The 25,483-nt window shown below is 40.1% G+C and overlaps 1 protein-coding gene and 1 long non-coding RNA gene across 4 annotated transcripts in view; one reads left to right on the top strand and one right to left on the bottom strand.

Annotated features, from left to right (window-relative positions):
* The window catches only part of LOC310991503 (phospholipid-transporting ATPase ID-like), a 49,777-nt gene that overhangs the window by 16,095 nt on the left and 8,199 nt on the right, over positions 1-25,483 (bottom strand). For all 3 annotated transcript variants that reach the window (XR_014595630.1, XM_083979228.1, XM_083979229.1), the window contains exons 2-12: positions 17,529-17,610; positions 15,940-15,998; positions 11,372-11,485; positions 8,997-9,095; positions 5,371-5,432; positions 2,921-2,993; positions 1,908-1,978; positions 1,431-1,513; positions 1,174-1,332; positions 985-1,073; positions 68-261 (exon numbers count right to left, since the gene is read on the bottom strand). Coding sequence is in view for 2 of the 3 variants with exons in the window: in XM_083979228.1 (XP_083835354.1) it covers positions 68-261; positions 985-1,073; positions 1,174-1,332; positions 1,431-1,513; positions 1,908-1,978; positions 2,921-2,993; positions 5,371-5,432; positions 8,997-9,095; positions 11,372-11,485; positions 15,940-15,998; positions 17,529-17,571 (1,046 nt within the window). In the remaining variant the exon portion in view is untranslated. The remainder of the gene's footprint in view (positions 1-67; positions 262-984; positions 1,074-1,173; positions 1,333-1,430; positions 1,514-1,907; positions 1,979-2,920; positions 2,994-5,370; positions 5,433-8,996; positions 9,096-11,371; positions 11,486-15,939; positions 15,999-17,528; positions 17,611-25,483) is intronic.
* On the top strand, positions 4,567-5,833 carry LOC310991507. Its single transcript, XR_014595631.1, has 2 exons — positions 4,567-4,670; positions 5,575-5,833. It is a non-coding gene; the product is annotated as an uncharacterized lncRNA (long non-coding RNA).

Below are 25,483 nucleotides of genomic sequence, written 5' to 3'. Positions count from 1 at the left end.
TTTTTATACAGTCTGAAGACTTTGCACTGCTCCCACTTGATGTTTCATATCATTTTCTTGTTGTTACCTGACGTAGAGAGAGATGGGCACCACCGTATTGAGGATGATGACGTAGGACCAGAACGTGAGGAAGGCAGAGAAAGCCTCTTTGTTGTCGTCCTGCCTCGGCAGGAAGACCGTGAACTGGGAGCCTTCGTTCACCTCCCAGATCCCGTTTCCTATCGCCAGGATGGTGCACATGAAGGCCAGAACACCAAAGATCTGCAGGGAGATGACGGAGAGACACAGAGGGAGGTCAAGCTAAGTAAACACATCCACCCATCCATGAGGACAGATAACTGCAGTAATCAATCATCTCATAACTGAAGGCAGCAAACAGGAACCTGCTCTTTCAACACTGTAACAGACAAAACTGTGAATTTCGTATTTATAAGTGAATATGAATGTAGAGTAATAAATGAATGGGAACTTCCTTAAAGCAGCAATCTTCAGTTTTTATGCTGCCACATCAGTCCCATTCCTGTGAATGTGATATCTCAACAACACCCTGACATAGCTTCTTCAAATTTGGCCAAAACATTCAACAGATTGATTTTATCTATCAATCATTCCAGATAAATTAATGCATTAGGAACCTGTTAGCATATAATAGTCTTATTCAATAAAACAGTCTTGCCTTTTTAAAATTTTATCTCAGTTAACACTGAAAATGAAAGGCATTTCAACTAAAACTCTGTTGCTCATTTTAATTTCTTGAAAAATAAGTTATTTTTCATAACATCTGTACATGCACATGCATTAATATATATCCCTTTAATGCATTTTAAAACCATTTTTATAGTTTATGGAGTTTTCAAAGCTTCAACAGCTTTGCACTTGAGAAATGACCTGAGAATGGACGATTTTATTCATCTAATTTCAAAATAATAAAGAGGTAGAAATCTTAAGATCGGTTTATACAGACAAACAACATGGCGGACTCACACAGAGGACGAGGACATTCATCAGACGGTCTATACTGGTCCTCTTGAACGTGCTCTTCCCACAGTTCTGCATCAGCTTCGTCTCTGGACCTAAAAAAAAAAAGAAGAAAGTAAATCCTCACATCATGTCTTCTAGATACAGGTAACCAGAAGAACAAGGTCATAACACCCTGACCCCTCCTCCCCCCACCTCCAAACAGCACCAGGCCGAAGCACCACTCGGTGTTCCTCAGCGTGCAGCCTCGCAGCAGGATCTTCTCGTTGTCCAGCGGGTATTTCTGACCGGCGTACGTTAGTGTTCCTGTGAAGCGGTCGAGCCGGTTGTTGGGGGGCTCACAGCGCACCTCGCCTAGAGGGAGAGAGAACAACAAAACCCACTATCAAAACCCTTCTGCTTTTATGGGATTGCATTTCTATTATGTTTTTTGTTGTTTTTGCACTTTTTACCATTGAAATCTGCCAGTTTTTCAATATTGTCTCCGAGGTCTCCGGTCACCGGCAGGGCCTGTCTCACCTTCAGGTTAGTTTCTCTGAGGAAGAAGAGGAGAGATAAAGAACAGGAGAGACAGGTGGAAGAGAAAATAACAGGGATGAGGAGGATCAGGGGAAGAGGATGAGGGAAGGATGAAGAAAAGCAGAACCAGATGACCATGAAAAGGTAGAAGAGTGAGTGAGCATTGTAAAAAGTAAGAACACCTGTTGTGGCTTTGGCTCCGAGTTAAACAAGTGCACAAACTTCTATTTTCTTTTATACATACAAATGGGATGAGCAACAAAAAACATGTTTTTTAAAAAATGTGAAAATGTATAAAGTATGTCTGTGAAATAGCTGTATGTCCGTTTTCATGCGAGTGAATCTCAGTGAGACTGTCTGTTTGAATTAAGGATTTAATTGTAATTTTAAACATAAAAGAAGAGACTGACCCGTCCAGCTCTGCTGTCTCGATGTACACCAGGTTGAGTGGTTCGCTGCTGGAGAGCAGCAGCAGGTCGGCCTGAAACCACACAGAGATGCATCACAATAACACGTTGGTGGTTTATCAGTATGAGGAGCAAATATGAAGGCGACACTGAACTGAGCTCAGAGTGTGAATAAGAATGAAACCAGCAGATACGCACATACTGTTAATATATGATCAATAACAAAGGCAATGACACAAATACAGTGAGCTCCGACAATAATAAAATAACATCTCTTGTTTATTGAACTTTCAACAAAAAAATCTCTTCAGAAACTTTGCACCAGTTGAAAACTTTCCTCATGCTTTGGGGGGGAATAGAGGAGGTTTTGTGATCGTGCACTTTTTATTATCAGGGTCCTGGTTTGACATAGCATATAAGACTTTTTATTAATCCCAATTATGGGAAATTCACTTGCAACAGTAGCAGAGAAGTACACGACCAGTAAAGAAAGTAAGGAATAAGATATAAAGACATTCACTTTGTACAAATATATGTAAACAAAAAATATGTACCTTTTTGTACAAAATTATTTAAATAGAAAAAAATCTATATTGTTCTGAAATATTGCACAGTGTGGGTCGCATGAATACAAGTAAATGTACAGCTTGTATGTACTGCTCAATGTAAAATATACAAAAATAAATTATGCAGTAGAAAAAAAAAGGGTGAGTTAATGGTGTGAAACGGAGAAAAGTGGCTTGTGCAAAAGTAGAGCAATAAAGTCAAGAATAAATAAAGAGTCCAGAGTGCAGGTCATTACTGGGTCAGGCTTAAAAATACACACAGACACACACGTAATGAGGTAAAAAAGTTACCACAAACTCTATGGTGCAGGTTTGGAAAAACAAACACACAGTGAAACCACAGAAGAACCAACACAAGCAAAAGAAAGTGTAAATAAAATGCTTTGAGTGGAAAAAATGTGCTGAGTAATAGAGAAGAATATGGAATAATGTTTTGTATTATTGACTCACAGTGACAAACTGGTTGTTTTCCAGTTTGATGATGTCTCCCACCTGGACGTCCATCCACTTCTCGCTGCGTAGTCTGAGAACAGGAAACAGGCCGGTGAGTGGATGTTTGGACGAAGGCATCATAAATAACCACCAACACCAAGGTCAGTCTCATACCAGCTACTTCTCCTTCACCGCGTGTTCCTGCCAGTTTCCTGTATTATCTGTCTCTGTGTTCGTCGGCCAACAACAACAAGACGTTTGAACAACCGGGCCGATACACAAACTTTGTGGAGTGTTTTCCGTTTTTTATGATCCGGTTCATGTCGGTGCTTCAGATCTGTTTACTTTACCCTCTGACAAGCTGACACTCTGTATGTGAACTAATGATCATGACAATGGGCATTTACATGACTGTCAAAACACTTGGAGGAATCTCTTTATAAACAGACTGTTTTGGTTTCAGATAAATTAATGTATTTTCTGCAACTTTATCTGATGAAGATCTGAGGACGAAGATGTTGTTTTAAAAGTCTCATATTGTATAAAGTGAATCGTCCATGTTGTTTTAATTATAGGTAATATTGTAGCCTAGTTTCTATATAAATACTTTGAAAGTATCAAAACCCCAGTCCACAAACAGAGATGAACACAGCCTGCTTTAAACTGCATTGTACATTTATTTCTGTTTTTTAAAAGTTTTTATTATGTGTTTTATGTACCGGTACATACAGGCATTTCCTACAAATTACACCTACACAAATGTATTTAAATTTTTTTTTTTAATTCACCAAATATGCCTCTTAATCCTTTGAATGAATGTTGAGTTCAAAATGTATTTCTAATTGTAAAGGTCATGTTATGTCAGGCTTTGCTGGAGATAGAAGCTGCTTTATTCAGTGATTCAACTTTTTTTTTATGTAGGTTTAAGTTTTTTTTTTTTTTTTTAACTTGAATTAAATATGAATATGGTGTTTGTCAGAATCAGAATCTCTTTATTGTCATTTCTTTTAACACAACGAAATTGGGGTAGCAGCTCTTGATTCAGTGCAGTTTAAAGTGCAAGTAAAAAGTATAGGTAGGGGCCAAAAAATATACTTAAAAAAAAAAGGATAGGTTAAACACAAAACAACTAAGAACGACAAAAAACAACAAAACACAGTGTAAAAAATGTTGGTTTGTTTGCTCTCCAGGTGACATGACCAATCAGTCTCTCCTCCTCACATATTTACTGTTGTGTGGTCAACAGGAAGACAACAGCTGTTTCCTGCTGTGCCCTAAACATCAGGCACAGAGCTGCTTTTCCCAACAACTAACGAGAGAGAGAGAGAGAGAGAGAGAGAGCGCAATCAGTGGAAAAGACAAACACTACAGGGGAAGTAAATACTTTCATCCAGGGCAGCGTCCTCATTATTTTGTCTGCTGCAACATGATTGAGTAACTGTACGGGCAAAGCAAATATACAAAGGTTCCTAATAAAGTGCTCAGTGAGTATCTGTTATATTATTAGTGTTTCTGCAGCAGATTTCTATATATGGTGAAATGGAGAGGTAGACTCTAGGATATTTTTTTGTTTCGTTTTTTACTTTTTACTTAATGTATATTTTGATTGTAGTCTACATTCCTGTATTTTGACTGGTGTGTTTATTCTCTGTGTTTTCAATAAGCTCCACTCTCTCTCCAGCGCAGCCTCAGGAAGCAGCTGCAGGACGGCGCTCGCTGCTTGTTGTGTATCCTGTTGACCTGACGTCTGCTATTCAGAATATGAGAGGTATGTTTCATTTGTACGTAGGTTATGAAGGAAGTGGTATATAACAAATACTGTCCTCTGTGATAAACACTCACCTGTACAGAGCCGCAAAACACACAAACACCTGTATGCAGGGTTCCTACAGCTTAAGCCAAGTTAAATTTAAGACTTTTTAAGACTTTTTTTAAAGCCACTTGAAATGAAATTTAAGACTGACTTCATAATAAACACAGATGCAGAAAAAAGAAAAAAAAAACACCACATCAATTACATAAGGTTAGGGACAATTTTACCAACTTTCCTATGTGATCCAAGGTAAAGCGACTGCTACATGAACATTGGATTGTGTCTCTTTCCAGCTGTCCTTTCTAAATAAATGCATAAAAAGTCCGGGAAAAAAAACAAACACTGACTTGGGAGCTGGTGATGGCCGCCACTAACTTCTCTATGTCAGAATGTTACCAATTATTTTGAGATTTGAGACTAATTACAACCATAAAATACCACTTACCATGTGTTAACATTTTGAAGACTTTTGAAAAATTGATTTAAGACATTTTAATGCCAATTAAGGCCTTGTTTTTAGATTAATGAATTCAATGCCTATTAAGACTTTTTAAGGATCCGTAAAAACCCTGTGTATGAAGCTGCCTGACGCTTCACACACAAGCTCAAGCTCATGATCACAATGCCGTGTGTGTGTGCAAACATAGAAACTTACTTTCTGTCAATAAGGACTTCAGCCTTTCTGTTGTTGACATGATTGTCGCTCCTGTGGCGGTTCTGATAAAGATGACACACACACACACACACACACAGACAAAGACAAAGGCAGCATGAGTCACAGGAAACTAGATCATCGATATCTTCTGAGAAAAGAATCGGTTACCACTAAAAGCGTGTGTTGTGAATTCTCTGTCGACAGGGTAACAATGTAGGAGAGAAGATATTCAGCTGACATTGACCTCATCCCCTCCTCCTTCCTCCGAGTCTCCAGTCTGTCACATGATGTCGTCTCTTTTGTCTTTGTCTTATTTTGTCTTTGGTCAAGAGAAAGTGGTCAGTGTCTGATCAGAGTCGACAAATTTGGGCTGTTTTTCGTGTTTTGTTTTTCTTGAAGTTGTTATATGTGACAGACTGTGAGGAAAAAATTCCCTGTGGAACAATAAAGGCATCTATCTATCTATCTATCTATCTATCTATCTATCTATCTATCTATCTATCTATCTATCTATCTATCTAAGTTTTAACATGTTAAAGGGACAACAAGGAGTTTCTATTCGGTTATAAAAAAGTCTCACGTTAATGTGGATGAATCTCCGCTACCCACACTTGTTAATGGGCCCATTTTCGATAAATATATCGTTCTGTCTCTATCGTTATTTTGTTATTATTAGTGGTGGCGGAAGTGCTGGTCGAGCCGACCAGCGTTTCCTTCGTTGCGAATCATGAGAATAACGCAGCCGCATCGCCGTTTATGGTCGGAACTACGGTGGTATGTGAACCTCTTTGAACCTCTGACTTTAATTATTGATGAATGAAAACATGAGTCCGTCTTGCGCCCGGTCAAAGAAATGTACGGTGCGCGCGGAGGCTCATAAATGTAGTGTGAAAACGCTTCGCTTTTCCAAAACTCCTCGTTGTCCCTTTAAGGAAGACAGACAGACATTTCCTTACAGTAATTTACCATTTTAGTGATTACTGTAACTCTGTTCATGTCAGAAATCAGACAGTTTTGCTCAGAACAGGAACTCTCAAATTTCCTTCTGTCACGAAGCCAGAGGATGCAGGTCCACATGTCTGTCTCTACTGACTAAAATTACAGGAAATACAGAAAACAGACTCAAGATAAAAAAAAACAAAAAAAAAACAAAGTTAAACTTCCAAAGAAATCCAAGGAAATTAACTTGTTATTTCAGAGTCAAACTCTCTGGGTTTTATCTTGGTTTCAATGACAGGCTGAGGATTTCCTGTGACAGTCTTCGTTAACACCTCAACACAGTGTGAACTTGTGTCTATAAATGTGGAAGATCACCTCCGGCTAAAAGATAAAAACCATTCATTTTAAAAGCCAACAGTTTGGTTCCCAACCTTTTCACTTCAGCATTTTGTATTTTGTGAAATTTTTACCATTTTCGTTGGTTTGGATGGTTTTATGTTTGGATCCTGATGTGAACAAATCAGACGTATCTGTAGAGCTGATGTCAACTGTACGGCTTTTACAACATAGAGCAGACTTCATACACATGTGTAGAGGCGTCTGAGCCATGTGCTTCCTGGTGCGCACGGCCCCTAAAGGTTATAAATCATTATGTCTCCAGGTTTGAGGGGCCACATACTGTATGTGGAGAATCATTGCTCTATAATCAGTGGAAAAATGAAGCTTTTCGCAAAAAAAACAAATAAAAAGAAATAATCTCTATGTATATCAAGAAATAAGTGAAATTGTTCGACATAAAGTTAAGTGACTCTGTCATAATAATACAATAAATACTAATACTTGTACTCTTGTGGTCACATATAATACTATAGCGATCGCAGTATATGAACAGGTGAGTGGCGGTGAGGAGGAAGGTTCAGGACACTCTGGTCGCTGCTGCAGTAACAAAAAGTCTCTTGTTCTCCTCCTCGAGCTAATGTTTAACCCATTACAGCAGTTATTTCCTCTTGGTGGTTTGGCATTAGCTTATTGGGTGCCCTAGTCTCACACACACACACACACACACACACACACACACTCACACACTCACATACTGTACACACACGTTTGTTTGGTTGACAGCTGAAATGAAAACCCACTTTCCTTTCATTGTTTTACAGGTACATTTTGTTCTGTCTCTGTTCTTGTGAAGAAAAAAAAAAGTCCATTAAAAAACTAAACACAACAAAAAAAAACGTTTTCCTGTCCAACGCACATTAAAGGTCAGCTGTCACAGGTCAGAACCGTAGGTGTTTGTTGGCAACAGGGGAATTTTTTCTTATTGCTTCATCGGCCTCAACTCCCAGATGACCTCCTGTGTGACCAAACTATGTCCAACAAATCTGCCTGATGATGAAGCCGTTGCACAATCCTTTTACCAATTCCTCAGAAAACAAAACATGCAGCACACTCACTGTACAAATCTTCGGTTTCTATTGGCCCCGAGACCCTTTCTGAAACTGCAGCCTGTGGTTGACTGAGGTTGAAATGTGCTTGAATGAAGCCACAGCAGCTTCAATTTGACATGGAGCAGACTGACAAATGTTTATGTTGTCGGTGCTAACTCGCACGTACTGTTGTGTGTGTGAACGTGACGCACAACAAGTCACTGAGAATGAGATGACAACTTGTTTAAGTGATTAGCACGAGATCACTGACGACAGTGAAACTACTTTTTCCCACAGTCAAAAAGAAAATTAAAGGCTCTGTCTGTTTGTGCAGACTGGATACTGGTACCAGTCTAATACCATGGAACTTAATGATAAACTCAAAAGTTTAACACCTAAATAAAGCTTCTCATTTGCCCACATTTCCCAAATTTGAGATATGCTTCTCTGATTTATTACTGGTCAGCCAAGTAAACGATCAGTCATTCAGTCATGTGCACAATGTCCGTCTCTGTCAGTATGTTCACACCTTCAGGAGATCCAGACATTTTGGCAAATTGGCCCATTGCCATAATCCCTATAGTCATAGCAGTAGGTTTGTTACCTTTATTTGTCAGTGCAAGCTGTTTTTAGAACGGCGGAGCTGAGCCGTGAGCTGCTCAGAGCTACGCTACGGAGGCTAATGGGATTTCTTGGTTTCCCTCATCAAACTCATCAAATACACAATCCAACAACTCCAAAACGCTCTGGTGGACAAGTTGTGACCTGCACATTCACCACGCTATGAGATAATAACAGAACGTTATGCGACAGAGTTGTTTTAGAGGCAAATACATGCAAAACCGCTGATGTGCGTTCCTGTCGGGGGCAGTTTTTCGGCAAGCAGTCTCTGCATTTGCCTCTAAAACAACTCTCACAGCTTGTCCACCAGAGCGTTTTGGAGTTGTTGGATTGTGTATTTGATGAGGGAAACCAAGAAATCCCATGAGCCTCCGTAGTGTAGCTCTGAGCAGCTCGCGGCTCTGCTCCGCCGTTCTAAAAATAGCTTGCACGACAATTAAAGGTAACAAACCTACTGCTATGACTATAGGGATTATGGCAATGGGCCAATTTGCCAAAATGTTGAATTATCCCTTGAAGTATCTTTAATTAAAAAAAATTACAAAACAGCTGACGACCTGACCTTTGTGGCTTTTTTTTTTTTTAGGGTGGGGGTTGTTTACTGCACTAATAATCTGTAAAATCACCATAAACACTCACAATATCATCAGTGGCATCCTTGGCAGCTGTGACCGTCAGCACGAGGACCAGAGGCACAACAGTGGTGAACCAGGACAGGGAGGAGATTTGAGGAATCACCTGCAGAACACAAACACACACACGAACACAGATTTACTAAATATATAATAGTAGAACGTGAAAATCATGAAGGGAGACAGAAAGTCTTCAACATTTCAGCCAAAAGAGAAGTACACACACACACACACACTCACACATGACAATGACAGGTCAATGACTTACAGACTCAGCACACAATAAATATCTGCAGAAACATAAAGAGGAAATAAACTCTACATAAACCTGGCCTGAACGGAAAGAAGCTGGAGGAATGTGGTGAGAAGAAGAATGTGCGTCTTCAAAGACAATAAGAAGTGTGTGAGTGCATTAGTGGGTGTGTTATGTTAATCAAGGAGAAGAAAACTCTTCTTTTTGATTAACATACAGTCAATAAACATGTGCAGACACTGAACTTTAGTTTATAGAACACAGTATCAATGTTCTGTTTGATTTTGCACTCGACTTTAATAATGTTTCAACTGTGAGATTTAGATTCTGATACATAAACAGGTTAAACTGAAATTCTTTAATACTGAATAAAACTGAACATGTTTCAGTTTTGATTCCAAGCTGCTGCAGAGCTCCAGTTCCTCCTTCCTCCTCCGTCAGCAGAGCTACCGCAGCAGACTGTGGGGCAACGCCACTGTTTTGCAGATAATGAGGCAATTTCCTGTACTGGATATTACACTTCCTTAAACTGAACTTGAGTCGTTCATATCCTGCAGCTTCAGTGTGAGAACTGCTGCCGTGTGTCGTGTTGAATTGCATGTATGTGTGACAGTGATTCTCACACCTCCGTCATGTTGTCATGCTGTTAGTACAGTAAGATGTTCATTTCATTGGGTTTTCATTCTAAAAATAAATAAGAAGAAACAAACTCTTGTATTTATCTCTGTGTATCTTGAGTTCTTCTGAACACCTAAAATGCTTTGAGGAGCCTTAAACAGTCTTTGATTTAAATAACAGAGGTCTTTAAACTGTTTATTCCCTCATGCTGTCTAAATAATTACAGAGCTTTTCTTGTATTTGTGGGATGTTGGGAGACATGACACATCTACAAGTGATCGTAAACTAGTGCGACTCAATTTTGGATGGATCTCCTGTAGAGTCATGATGGTATGTTGGTGGTTGGTGCCACTTGGTTGGTGTCCAGTTAGTAATAACTGATCAATGATACTATTAAGACTGACTTGTACATGCTGCTGGTAGCGACTGACATACATGAGATAAATATATCAATACATTTATGTACTTCAAGCAGAAGTAAGCGATCCGGTCGTTTTGGCTAATGCTGCGTTCCAGGCAGGCTTTTGAAACCGTAAATTACAGCTTCAAGTCACGACTTACGATTTTGTAGTGTTCCAGGCAACCCACTCGTGTTTTTCCGACCTGTTTTACCTGTGAAAGTCACTATAACGGCCACTCGTAACTTCCGACCCGTGAACTCGTACCAGATCAAACTGGTACGACTTCACAGGTCAGAAAAACACGAGTTACGAGTTTCCTTGAACGCACCATAACAGTCCTCGTCCCTACGTCACCACATTCACGGCGTCCCTTGGCTGCACACACAGCCCTGCATGCCGTTCTCTCTCCTCATTGGATAAAAACTGTAGGATACGATAAATGTTTTCTCCTCGGCTCAGAGCAGAGCAGAGTGACTGACAGACCCGTGTTTCGGTTCAAACACTCTATGTAAGTGATTGCTGTCGGAAGATATAACTATTTAAGACTTATATTAACACAAATATATCACTTACTTCTGCTTTAATTCACATTTGTAAACTGTTCTTATGTCTGGAATGACCATGAAAATCATATCAAATTGTATTTTGTACACAGTTTTTGGTATTTTTCCTTTAGAATTAAGAGTAATCTGATTTATCAAGTCTACCATTTGACAAACTGATGGATCAACATTTCAGCTGTAGAGTGCAGTTTGGTTTCTCTGCATGTCATTTCTGGAAAATAATGAAACTACATGCATAATAGAGGTCAACAGGGGCCCAACAACTACTCGCCCTGAGGTGGTAAACCTGCAATATCGCTCGTCATTGCCAAACACTGTGGCATAATCACACCAATCACACAGTATGTCGTCATTCGTCATCGTCAACCAACCTGAGAAAAACAAGTCTACTCTACAAATTAACCCAACGTGGGACTAATAAATTATCCTATCTCATCCTCATTTGCATCATGTAATCATGGAAATACATTTCCAAGCATTTGCATGACATTTGTTTTGACAGCTTGATGGAAATGTTTGGGTGTATGTGTGTGTTTGTTTCTCTCACCTGAAGCACCAGCAGAAAAAGGAAGTAGGCGTTTGCAATCCTCTGGAACTGCTCGAACAGGTTGAGAGGTAGGAAGCTGAAGAGGTTGTACTTGGAGGTCTTGATGGCGTTTGTCTGGAGAAGGGAAAATAGCTACATCAGCTCTCAAGACATTGCTTATGGATGTTTGAGGTTTTCCTATAGCTTTATATTTCAAAGATTCTAATTCATACACACGTAGTAGGCCTATTGAATCTCGCTTAAGAGGAACCTAAAATAAGGTTGTGGGTATTGGGTGGAGTTTAGTGTGCTGAAAAGGTTTTGTTTGAGTTCAGTGGCAGAGGCTGCGAAACCAACAGGACACAAACGTTAGCGATCAAGTGATTGGGACAAAAAGAAAGCAGAGTTTTTTTTATTATACAACATCCTTCTGTGGTCCATCTCTGTGATCTCTTGTCTTTGCTGTTACTGCTTAGTGTTCATATCTAAACTGTATAATAAATGTCACTGTCGAACGGGTAAATAAATGGTATTAGCAGCGCTGGGTTGAGGGAAAACAGGAGAGTTCGTTCAAGGGAAACAGACTATTTGGTCTCAGTGTAACTCAATTCTGCAAAGCACAACAACAAACAGATCCTCCTCCTTTAAATTAAAAATAGCCATATTGAATCTCAGTTTTTCTCAAAGACAAAGAGGCAGGACAAAAAGTTTTCTTCAGTGTTGTTGACAAGTTAGCTAGTTCCCTGATTTCCTTATTACCATTAAAAGTTCCTATGTTGTGTAATAATGTCATCTTATTGTTTATTTATTATTTTTTAACAATAAAAGCATAATTCATTGTCACTATTTGCATATTTCCATACCTACAGTTGCTATTTTAGGTGCATAACTGACAGGTATGGCGACATGACGAACTCTTCACGGTCAAAGAACGTAATGAAAAACGTTGGACACTTCTCTCCGTCAACGGCCGCCATCTTGGCTCCGCGGCAGAAGCGGATTGATCGCTGACCTGGTGAAAACGGCGACAGAGGAAGGAGGAGCACACGTTGTCAATGGCGGATTAATGTCCATGAAGCGTGATCAGCAAACAAAAAAACAAAAAAAAAGTGGAGACGATCAGTTTTGAGTTGAGTTTAGCCAGAGACATTTAGCTAAATGGTCGGCAGGTGGACAGCTGCAGTCATGGTAACGTGTTGTCGTCATTTCCGGTGACGGCGACAGGTGGCGAAAGGTGGGCGGACCTACGTCGTGAAGGGGCGTGGCTTAGGTTTAGCTTCTGGCAGTTAACCTTCTTTAAAGGTGTACAGAAAAGAAAATTGAATTTGAGCCCACTTTGGGTCATAAAATTAATGTGATAACTCATCTTTCAGACGTTGTAGGCCAAACTTTGTGCAAAATTCTATTTTTGAGTAAATCCGGGATGAAAGTGTGTATTTTTTTTTTCGCATTGGATAATGCAGGCGCACGGATTATACGTCAGCCTGTACACGATTCACCAGCCACTGATATTGGATCCGTCATCCGTCATTCAAACGTCTGAGACACGCACACACACACAGAGCTCGGGCTCGCCCCAAGCTTTGAATATCCCGCCCGCTCGATAACGACCAATCAAATTCGTTTTCCTCACTCGGGTAAACTCGTGTTGCAGCTCGTGACAACTCGGCGCGACAAACAGGACAAACGGCCATTTCTGTACACCTTTAAGGCATATTCTATGAAGGTTTGTCCGAGTTAAGTATCCGATCCCTACATTTTTAAATGATTTAATGTTTTTTTAATTAAATAAATGTTTTGTAACTTTAAAAAAAAAAAAAAAAAAAAAAAAGAAAAAGAAAAAGAAAAAAAAAGGACATGCTAGTTTTTTTTGCAGGCATTTCCTGCTGGCACAACAAATGAAAAATAGAAAAAGAATCTGTGTTGCTGTACATAAACTGGCAACTGAACATATAGCAATTGGGTTATTTTGTGGACGATTTTGCATGAATGTTCTGGGGTTTTTTTTTTTTTTAATTGATAGGCTACATGGCCTCATGCATCCGGTATGATAGAAGACTTGCGTGATGGGTTAATCACATTCATGGCTTGAACTAATGTTTATCTGCTTTTATGATCTTTTGTTTACTCAAAGATCAAAATGTCAGGTTGTAACTTTAGGTGTTAGGTTACAGACAGACAGATAAGGATTTAGGTTTTTGTGTTTGTTTTTTACTAGGTATGTGACAGGTTTACAGGACAACTGGTCAGCAGACAGAACAAATACTGTCATACACTTTTGTTTAAACAACCAGGTCCAGGTTCTTGAACCAAAGAAAGCAGCCACATCCACATCCACAAATCTTGACCTTTGACCTCCCAGTGGCTGAGTGACCTATTTTCTACTTTAAGGGAGAAATTAATACACTTCCCCACAGGGTGGATCTGCAGGAGGTGACGGTTTAGTTAGGCTACATTCAACATTTTTTGTACTTAAAAATGTCAAGTGTATCCTTAAGACTGACAACTATAATGAACATAGCCACCCCATTAAAGAAAGCTTGGACTGATTGTATCCAAGAGGGTTCAGCTGTGAATAGTTTCTCTGAACAACTTTGTTTAAGAAGAAGAAAATATTAACAGGGCTCTAATATTGATTGTTTGCAAAATTTTTAATCCCAAATTAAATATTGCTTCCTATTATCTGTCTATATTGTGAAAAGCTGGATGAATGACCGTTCAATGCAAATTATATTTGACCACGTGTAACAGATTGTAATGTTACCGTATGTCACTTTTTTCTCAACATTTCTGTGTGTGACTAAACAGATACTGTCTTCAAAACTGATAATGCATAAAATACTAATATACTCTTTTGCTCAAATTGTCTTTGTGCATTTGTCTGCATTAAGACCTGTAACTCACAAAATGTGTGACATGATACGGACATGTCTCTTCTACACAAGCCAATATGCATCATTTATAGTCTGTTTACTCCCTACGTACAACTCTTTTTGTTCTAACTGTCTGACAGAGGCTGTTTTATGTCATTTTAATTGCTGCTGTTGACCATATCGACTTACTCCAACAACAGTTCCTAATATTTAGTCTACCGTCAATGATATAAATGGAACTAGGACACGACAACAATAAATATCTCACTCCTTGTTTCTATTGTGTGGTGATTTTTGTGGCCGTTTCACATCACTTGTGGCACAGAACCAGTAAGTAGCCTAAGTAAATTTAAGAGGAACAGTTTAATGTCACATTTAAATAGTTGAGTTTCTTGGAAGTGACTGTGCATTTGCTTTAGCACTCGCTCTGAGGATGTGTCTGATTACTCTGAGGTTAATTTGGTCGATTCTACCAAAACAGAGCAGTGCAGTGATCGTCAGGATAGATCCTCCTGATATGAATCGTTGATAAGACGCTCAGAGGGAAGCGGGTTGTTATGGTGTCTGTGTGAAGAATCCCTGTGAGTTCAGATGTTTGTGAGCTGGTGGGAGGCGTTCGCTCTGCGCCAGGTGGATCTTATCAGGAGCAGGAGCAGCTGCACTGCGACTCCCACCTCACTTTATCACTACATGTCTTTTCACTAATGACACCATGTTTAAACACATAAACAGGAAAGATGAGGGTTAACAGCACGTTTTAATATTTTCCACTAGTTTTATTCTTGTAATACAAAGGATCATTTTAGCATTTTAACAAATTGAAAGTGAAAAGGGAAGAAAGAGGATTAGGAAGAGATAAATAACCTTTACATTTTAAAGTTGAAATACGTGTGTATGTTACAGTTTCTGTACATGTATGTATTTGTCCATGAAGGACACTGAAATACATGTTTATCTACTGTTCTTTTTTCCTTATTATATTGTTTAATTGTATAATTAAATACTTAATTTGTTTTTTTTGTATCTCTTTGCAGCAACACCGATAGTGACATGATAAGAAAGTTTATTCTTTTTCTTAACTTCCACTTTTCAATATCAGTTTGTCATGACAATATCCAGTTTCATTACCTTTTTAACTTTATTATCCCTGTATAATCTCTGTCTTTTGATTGTTTGTCAAAATATGAATTGTGAGGTAAGTAAAGCTTCTTGTTGCTGAACTTCTGCTGGTTGCTCAGTTTACATTAAATATTTCATGCCTCTCTTTTCTAATGGAGCTTTTTGTGAAACATTGAGCTGTGTGGCCAGTTCACCATGCATCTGTTTTCTGTTTTAATATCTTACTGATACAGAGTTTTGACCTTGACCATAGCGGCAAACGAAGGATAATGAGTTTTTACTCAGTAGTGACTTTGGCCGGCGTCCAGTCTCCTGATAACGGCCAGACACACTCAAGCAGCAAGACACGCCCCGCGGCAGAGTTTGTTCTTGTAAATATCTGAAACGAACAAAAAGTGGTGGTCGACTGTTTTGTCTGAAACGTATGTGGGCTGCGTCCGCTGTAAATTCCCCCTTCTCTATTCTTAGGAAGCCTGATTCCTGGAGAACAATAGGACTTTCAGCTGATGTCCATGTGTGTCTCAGTGAGTGGGGGACATCGACAGTATAGGCCCTTCTCATACAGTATTTACAGAAGACAATCATGTAAATACTTACTGCATATTTAAAGGACAGGTTGTACTCTCTGTCGTTGGCACGGAGCTTCCTCTCCCGCTCTGGTATGAAAAAACAGAAATCATTCTTATCAGTTTACATGAATTTACAACAATCATTTACTCATATCATGGTCTTTATTCATGTAATGGAAAATTTTACCCAAAGCACATCAGAGGACAGATGTAAACAGGAGTTAAACCCCAAATAGAGAGACATTCATTTCAAGTATTGACTGCCTTATTCGAATGGTAGTTTTGAATATGTTTCATTTGATAGAGAAAATGTCATAAATGGTTTATTATATAGTCATTAACAAAGCTTATGACTATAAATTTAACATGTAATTGGTTTGGTTTTAGTAGATGTATACAAAAATATCCACATGTTTTCAATACTAACGTGCAACGATCCACCTCTTCCACCGCTCTTGGTGAGTGAAAAAAAGAAATTTTCTTTTAGACTCGTTTGTAAACAGTTGTTAATGAATCTGTTACTGCTACGTAGCGGTAGCTGCTTTAGCCACACAGATACCAAGATGGTTTGGGTTTAAGATTTACTTCCATGTCTTTGGAGCTGATTCAACACAAGCTTACAGTAAATGGTGTTGCACACTGTCTGGTTTATGTACACTGTATGTTTTCTGTCACTTTAACCACTAATGTCTTTGACCAACTGAAAAACCTCCCACAAGGAAATTCATGTCATATGATCCAATGACAAAACAACAGCTACTGAAACTGTTCTGGTCAAGAGTTGGATGAGTTTGTTCAGTTTTGTAGCTGAAAATAAAACATGTTATCAATTGCCCATAAAATGGGCATATCAAAGGGATACTTGACCCCAAATCAATAATTCACCAATTTTCTACTCACCGCCATGCCCATGAAGGGTTTGGAGAACTTTCAGAGTCATCAAAACACTTTAGGAGTTCCAGGGGGGGTCCGGCTGGCAACAGATTTTCATATAATGGCGGCGGATAGAGTTCACTTTTGAATCGTCCAGAACACACACTATGAAACATCCAGATACCTCCATACTGCTGGTCTGTACTGACCCAAGTGTCGTTTGGAAAGAATAATGTGATCTCTGTTTTTAGCCTTGTTGTAGCAGTAGATCCCAGTGGCTGTGTGAAATTTGCTGCAAGATGTTCTTCCATGTCTTCTTGCGCATGCACACAAACACCAACAGAGCCACTGGGAGCTACTGCTACAACAAGGCTAAAAACAGAGATCAAATTATTTTTTCCAAACAACTTTTTCATGTGGCGGCTTCAAGACACTTGGGTCAGTACGGACGAGCAGAATGGAGGTATCTGGATGTTTCATAGTGTGTGTTTTGGACGATTCAAAAGTGAACTCTATCTGCCACCATTATATGAAAATCTGTTGCCAGCCGGACCCCCCCTGGAACTCCTAAAGTGTTTTGATGACTCTGAAAGTTCTCCAAACCCTTCCTCGGCATGACGGTGAGTAGAAAATTGGTGAATTGTCGAATTTGGGTGAAGAATCCCTTTAATATGTCATAAAATGGGCATATTAAGTCAGATTACAGAAGCTATGGACATTATGAACACATATTATCCAGCTTACCTTCCTCTTTCTTCCTGACACAGTCCAAGCCAAAGAAAGACATCTTCTCCTCCTCCCTCTGCTATCTATCCATCATACCAGTCTGTAGAGAAGAGGAGAGGATAAATCTGAGTCACCTAATACGTCTATAGTTATATAGAAATAAACACACACACACTCACTCACAGGACTGTTCAAAAAGTCAAACATTGGCTTTTTTCCTCCAGCCTGAGAGTTGCTGTTAATGTGAGAACGACCACATGTCCGCCAGTTTCCATAACCTGCTCTATGAGCTAACTCTCCCTCAGTCGGAGCCTTTTAAACTTGAAGGTCAGAGCAGGTTTTTTACTGAGAGAGTTCCCACTGTGGCTATTTCTGACTGGAAAAGCTCTGGAGACCCGAGTGGTGAGGACATTTTTAAACCTAATTTTAAAAAGGTGGAGACATTGATTGTGATGGGAAAGTTTGGGAAGAAGAAGCCGAACAAACAGGCACATGGAATTAATTAAGAAACATGAGGAGGAGGAGGAGGAGGAGGGGAGCATCTACTTATTATAAACTTAGTGTGTGTTGATGCATGACATGAGTGTCGTAACACACACACACACACACAAAGAGAGAGAGAGAGGGAGAGTCTGGCCTTCACTTCCACATTTTGTCACCACAGCCCTTACTCCAGGTTTGCATCAGCCTTCGGGCGTCTCAGTGTTTTTCCCATGTAGGGCAGCCAGCGTGACTCAGAGGGAGGCTCCCCGTCTCAGACCGGACCGTCCACTCACTCACTCACTTATCTGCTCGTTCAATCATGAAGGAGCCCACACACACACACACACACACACACACACACACACACACACACACACACACACACACACACACACAGACAGAGAGAGAGAGGGGGTCTGGGTCCTGTGGTCTGACTGGGTCTCAGCTGAGAGACAGAGAGCCGGTGGTGGACAACACTCACCAGTCACCTGAGATACAAACAGACCGACTACACGAATCTACATCACAGGGCGCCTTGTGTGCCATCATCTGTCAATCAAAGTGCAGCCACACCTTCTTAGTTTAAAAACTGAACATCATAGATTCAAGACCATAAACAGGGTATATACAGGAATCTTGAAGTTAATTTGAATACCTTTTTAAGACTTTTTCAAGACCTTCTCAATATTTTTCAATACCTCACCACCACTTCAAGCTGTAACCATTTACATCAGTGACACTTTTAACGTAACAGTTTTAGTTTGTGATAAAGACTCTAGACCACTATGATGCTACAGAATTCAAAATAGGCTGGGATAAGGCAAAGTTTATCAAAAAACAAAACAAAAAAACATTGCTCCACTCTCAAAAAACAAAAACAACAATCTTCTTTTCTTTTTTATGTACCGGTTCATCTTTGTTTTTTAATAAAATGAATAAATTCACACACTTTCACAATGTTTTTTAGGACTCAAACTCTTGGACAGCTAATTCAGAAAAAATACCTTCAAAATGTAAGACTTTATAAAGTCGGAAAATACTTTTTAATACTTTTTAAGGGTCTTAATTTCCCCCAAATTGATTTATCACCTTTTAATACTTTTCAAGACCCAGCGGATACCCTGATAAAGTAAAGAAGTCTACGTCCATGTTTATACCCAGTCTGTGATCCAGATGCTCAGGAACTGACTGATACATTAACTCCTGTTTCTTGATAAAACGCAGTGCGCAGTGCTGATGGGGAAATGATGTCATGATGACAAGACAAACACGTTGGTTGAATCTTGTAAAAAAAAGAAGAAAAAAAAGGAGAAGAGTTCACTGTCATAACCAGGAACTGGGAACAGTTCTTCTTTGTTAAAGAAAATCAACACTAGTGATGTAAGAGCTGCAACATACAGTATGAGACCATTGTCATGAATCGTTCATTAATCGTAACATCAATTGGTCAATAAAACATCATAAAGCAGCGAAAAAGTGGTTGGATCCAATCACAGTGCAACAATCAGTGGTTTTATCAATTGACTGATTGACAGAAAGTTGATCGGCAACCAATATAACATTCAAATTATCATTTTGGTAACTTTTTAAAATGCGGAAATGATAGATTACAAACCGAGGTATCACCTTGATCTGGCAGTTTTTACTCCTGTCTGATAACTTCAGTGATTGGATGGAAAATAAAATCTTCAAGTAATCAATTATGAAATATAAATTATACAATATAAGTTTAGTTGCAGGCCAGTGCTGGTTTTCTATCTGAAAACACAAAAACTAAATACTGTAACTGGCTGCATTATTTCTTTTCATAGAACTAAATTTAGAGTTGCGTGTTTTTGTGAATAGCTACAGGCTGTGAGGTGTGTGTGTGTGTGTGTGTGTGTGTGTGTGTGTGTGTGTGTGTGTGTGTGTGTGTGTGTGTGTGTGTGTGTGTGTGTGTGCCTTTGTCTGGAAATTTGTGATGCCAAAAACCAACAATGAGGAAAATTGTACTAAAAGCACCAGTGTGTACTAAAACCCTAATGAAGTGCAAATGTGGTCGTCAGGGAGGAGGGGTGAGTGTGTGTGTGTGTGTGTGTGTGTGTGTGTGTGTGTGTGTGTCTGTGTGGTTGTGTGTGTGTGTGTGTGTGTGTGTGTGTGTGTTTGGCCCAAGTTGAAGATTCCCAAACAGGAAGTGGTGATTTTTTTTTTTTTTTTTTTAATCCTGCCCCTCAGCGTTGGTTGCCAAGGTGACGTCAGTGTCGCAGCTATAAATATCAAACACACGTGTGTGTTGAAGAATGTGTGCGTTTTAGCAGAAATGCCAAGGCTATGGAAAAACACACACACACACACACACACACACGTGGGTCAGACAGTGTGTACACATGTGCCCCTGTTGTGCTACGATTACACACATATATGCAGACAGAAGATGCACACATACACACACCACGTACCCACTCCTCCTATAAAAACAAACCATCTACTCATTCACTAACTTCACCGGCCTGGTGAGGAGTGAAAACTCCCAGTCGACATCATGAGGCTTTAACAAGGATTTAAAGGGATAGTTCAACATTTTGGCAAATTGGCCCATTGCCATAATCCCTATAGTCATAGCAGTAGGTTTGTTACCTTTAATTGTCGGCGCAAGTTATTTTTAGAACGGCGGAGCAGAGCCGCGAGCTGCTCAGAGCTACGCTACGGAGGCTAATGGGATTTCTTGGTTTCCCTCATCAAACTCATCAAATACACAATCCAACAAAAGATTTTCAAACAAAGGAGCGCTTCGTGGACTTGTTGTTAAAAAGAGGTGCTCTTTGGCAAGGGATCAAGGATGTGGGAAAACAAAAGAAAAATTCCAAGGCACTCTCTTAACTCATTGAGTGCCAGCCCTTTTATAAAATGGTCAGTGCCAGGTGCCAGTGTTTCGGGGCATTTTGAGTAATATTTTAAGACCAAGAGAATATTTTGTATTATGACTCTGAAAACACAAAATAGCTCAAAGGAAAGAGGAGACTCTCTATTTAACTAGGGAAAAACCATTTGTTTGTACCTTGTTCCATTCTTAATTTATCTTAAGTTGAATAGAGCCTGGTTGCACCAAAAAGACCACTTTTTTTCTAGAAAGCTGAGAAAAATGCATTTTTGTGAAAGAGAGTCTCTCAAGAAAAACAGTGATTTATCTGTTTTAATTTTGGCTTCAGAAACATGTAAGACATCTGAAAATTTCATTCCACATGTTTTTTCATTGTACAAAAAAAAAAAAAACTAAAATACAACAAGTAGGAGTCCTACTATGCAGAGTGATGCCTGCTCTCCTACTCCTCCTGCAGTTGCTGCCCCCTCACCCTCTCCTAACCCCCTCCTCCCCCCTCCCCCTCTCTGCCCCTCCCCTCTCCTACTTCTCCTCCTGCTGCTTCCCCTCGTCTCTGAAGGAGGGAGGGAGATGTCATGGCGTCTTCAGCCTCTGTGCTGGACGCGGCCGCGGCAGCGACGCACCGCGCTGATCTCTCGGTTCGTCGTCACGACGTCGGTTTACAGCAACTGGTGAAACTGACTCCGCGATCCGCTTTCGCTTCGGCATTTCGGTGCTGATCATCTAGATCAGTTTACCTTTCCTGCCTCCTCCGATCACTTCATGCTGGAGCTATGCTAATAGCACCGTGGCTAAGCTTCCTGCAGCTCCACGTTACACTTGTTCCAGGCTCTGCACGTCGTTTTCCTCTAGAAATAGAAACTTTTCCCAACTTTTTTATCTCTGTACCGATCGCACTCGTCTTCTCCTTCCTCTTCACTTCTTGCTCTGATCTACAGTCTTCTTCGTTCTACACATCCCAGAAGCCCCAAAATTACTCACAGTGTGCGCAACAGCGTCCCCATTTACCAGCCGCAGAAAACTGCATTTGACGTATATATACGTCAATGGCACTCAAGCGTTGGATTTTGATTGACGTATATATACGTCAATGGCACTCAATAAATGCCTTTATTAAATTATGGCATGGTCGAATGGTCGAAAGTGGCAACCAGGTGGACACTTGTCATTGGATAAACACTTGTATAAAAGAACCATTGTTCCTGTCCTACTCCATTTGACTCCCTGATGAAGGCTAGACGCCGAAACGCGTCGGAGTTTTTAATTGTCATTTCGACCATGCCATAATTTAATAAAGGCATTTTATAGTTAAGAGAGTGCCTTGGAATTTTTCTTTTGTTTTCCCACAATCCAACAACTCCAAAACGCACTGGTGGACAAGTTGTGACCTGCACATTCACCACGCTATGATATAATAACAGGACGTTACGAGACGTGAGTTGTTTTAGAGGTAAATTCATGCAAAACCATGCGCGTCCTGGTCGGGGACAGTTTTTCAGCAAACAGTCTCTGTATTTACCTCTAAAATAACTCAGTCTCGTAACGTCCCGTTATTATCTCATAGCGTGGTGAATGTGCAGGTCACAACTTGTCCACCAGAGCGTTTTGGAGTTGTTGGATTGTGTATTTGATGAGTTTGATGAGGGAAACCAAGGAATCCCATTAGCCTCCGTAGCGTAGCTCTGAGCAGCTCGCGGCTCTGCTCCGCCGTTCTAAAAATAGCTTGCACCGACAATTAAAGGTAACAAACCTACTGCTATGACTATAGGGATTATGGCAATGGGCCAATTTGCCATAATGTTGAACTATCACTTTAACCCTGCTCAGCTTCTTCCTTCGGCCTCCTTGTGAGCGTCTCTCCGCTCCGACTCTCAGATTTTTACTGCAGAGCTGAAACTCCTCAGAGACCAGACTGTCTCCAGTCAATCAATCAATTACGAGCCTGGCACAGCTCGACTGTAAAGAGGAAGCTTCTTTACGAGGAGTCAACTGTTCCTGAGTTAGGAAAGCTGAACTCTTTTTACTGGACATATGCAGCAGCAGCAGCCTCAGTGGAAACCTTTACACTTTTAATAGACGCACACTGGCTGCTCGCAAACAGATGCATCTGTAGAGTGAGAGGTTGTTAACTCTCCTCTTGTCCTCAGGTCAAATTTTGTTTTTTTATGGCAGAAATCTGGTAAAACAGCCTGAAAATAACACTAAACACCAAATGTATATCACTATTTTCACATTACTTACATCGTTTCATGGTAAAAAAAAAAAAAAAAAAGACACGTTTTTAAATGCCCAGTTTTAAACCTCTCAGTTCACTGGATCCATCCAGCATGTGCAAGCTGGATTTTTTACGACGTTGTTCCCGTCACTGCTTTTTTTTTCTTTCCAGGACTTCATTATATCCTGAACACAAGCCAAAGGAAATACTGGCACCTTCAGTCAGATGGGATTTACTGTATTCCACTGTAAAACAAACAATCAATTGAAAGATTTCTGACTGGAATCATGAGTCACGTCTGTACATGGATGACACAAGGCTACTAATTGGTTTCCATCTTTGTCTGTATGGAGGCTGATAACTTCCTGGTCGCTGATGTTTGTAAAGTGGTGATATCCTGAACTGGAAAGTCTAACAAGTGGTTCTGACTGAGGGCAACACAGTGGTGCAGTGGTTTCCCTCACTGTGGTGTAAGAAGAGTCCTCTGAGGTCACACTAACCCTGAACTTTGACGTTTGACCAACAAAATCTATGTAGATTTGTAAAAATTCCCTTAAAGTGATAGTTCAACATTTTGGCAAATTGTCGGTGCAAGCTATTTTTAGAACGGCGGAGCAGAGCGGTGAGCTGCTCAGAGCTACGCTACGGAGGCTAATATGATTTCTTGGTTTCCCTCATCAAACTCATCAAATACACAATCCAACAACTCCAAAACACTCTGGTGGAAAAGTTGTGACCTGCACATTCACCACGCTGTGAGATAATAACGTAACATTACGAGATCGAGTTGTTTTAGAGGCAAATTCATGCAAAACCACTGATGCATGTTCCCAGATTTTCAGCAAGCAGTCTCTGCATTTGCCTCGAAAACAACTCTGTCTTGTAACGTTCCATTATTATCTCATAGCGTGGTGAATACCACACTATGAATCTAAAACTAGCTTGCACCAACAATAAAAGGTAACGAACCTACTGCTATGACTATAGGGATTATGGCAATGGGCCAATTTCAAACTCAAACTCAGATACTGTGTTCACATTGTTTTTTGAGCTGACTGTGACCTTGACTTTTGAACCTTTGACCTGATCAGTAGCCTATTTCCTCGAGTCTAAAAATGGACATTTGTGTCAAATTCAAAAAGGTTCCTTTAAAAGACATTCCTGAGAGGCCACACAACTGTGATTTGCGAAGTCACCACAGCGGTGACTTTTGACCTTTCTTCACAAAATGAACAATAATCAGTATCAGTATCTGTTCATCTTTAAGTCCAAGTGAATTTTTGTGCCAATTTTCTGTATCGTAGAGTTGGATGTGACAGCCAACACGTCTCCAGCTCTGACGTTGGCGGAGGCATAAAAACCATCATGATCTTCTGAATTAAAATGTATCAGTGGTTTGGTTCAGACGAAGCTGCTGCTGTTTTTTTAACTGGGTCAGAAGATACAGACACGACCGGTTCCAAACCACAGTGGAAAGAAAAGTGTGTGTTAGCGAGGCTGAATCAGAAGATGGTGCAGTTTCACTTCAACCACCTTTACCAATCATGTCCTAGTTTTCTGTCGCACACACACACACACACACACACACGGTTTACTCTTTAAAGTGAAGCAGCTATAACAAACAGGGGAATCAATGTTATTCCAACCACAGACAAAGGTGTGTAACAGTCTCCCAGTGTCACAGTCACCTGTGACTGGACCTCAGGGGTCAGAGGTCACACAGATGAATGGACGTCTTGTCCGATCGGTGATCTCTGGTTTCTCGGCTGAACAGTGCTCTATTATCAGAGCAGACTGCTTCTCTGCAGCTGAAAGAAAGACCCTTGTCCTCTCAGTGTGTGTGTGTGTGTGTAGACAGGTGCCTGTGTAATTAAATGGCTGAGGAACTTTTTTTTGTGTTTGTATGGTTTAAAAATGTGATGGTTTCTTGCTTTAACGATAAAACTGCAAGATTATTAGTCAATTAATCTATCGATTGATTGACAGAATCATTGTCAAGCCACAAATTGTCACCTACACATATCTTAATGTCTTCAGCCTGCAGCCCCGATCTTGCAGGGTTGGTTTTCAGCCAAGAGAGGTGGAAGGCAGAGAGCCTCCATTCTCCCCCTTACAACAAGTTTAGCCATTTATTAAACCATCCAAATTACTCCAAAGCTATTTAAAGCAGAAGTAAGCGGAATATTTGTGTTAATATAAGTCTTAAATAGTTATATCTTCCGACGGGAATCACTTATATAGAGTGTTTGGTCCGAAACACGGGTCTGCCAGTCACTCTGCTCTGCTGTAAGCTGAGGAGAAAACTTTCCTTGTATCCTACAACCTTTATCCAATGAGGAGAGAGAATGGCATAAAGGGGCGGTCCTCTCTGTGTGTGCAGCCAAGGGATGCGCGTGAATGTGGTGACGTAGGGAC

The sequence above is a fragment of the Trachurus trachurus genome (assembly GCF_905171665.1).
Source record: "Trachurus trachurus genome assembly, chromosome: 9".
NCBI lineage: Eukaryota > Metazoa > Chordata > Actinopteri > Carangiformes > Carangidae > Trachurus > Trachurus trachurus.
This window is presented reverse-complemented; position numbering and strand designations above follow the sequence as displayed.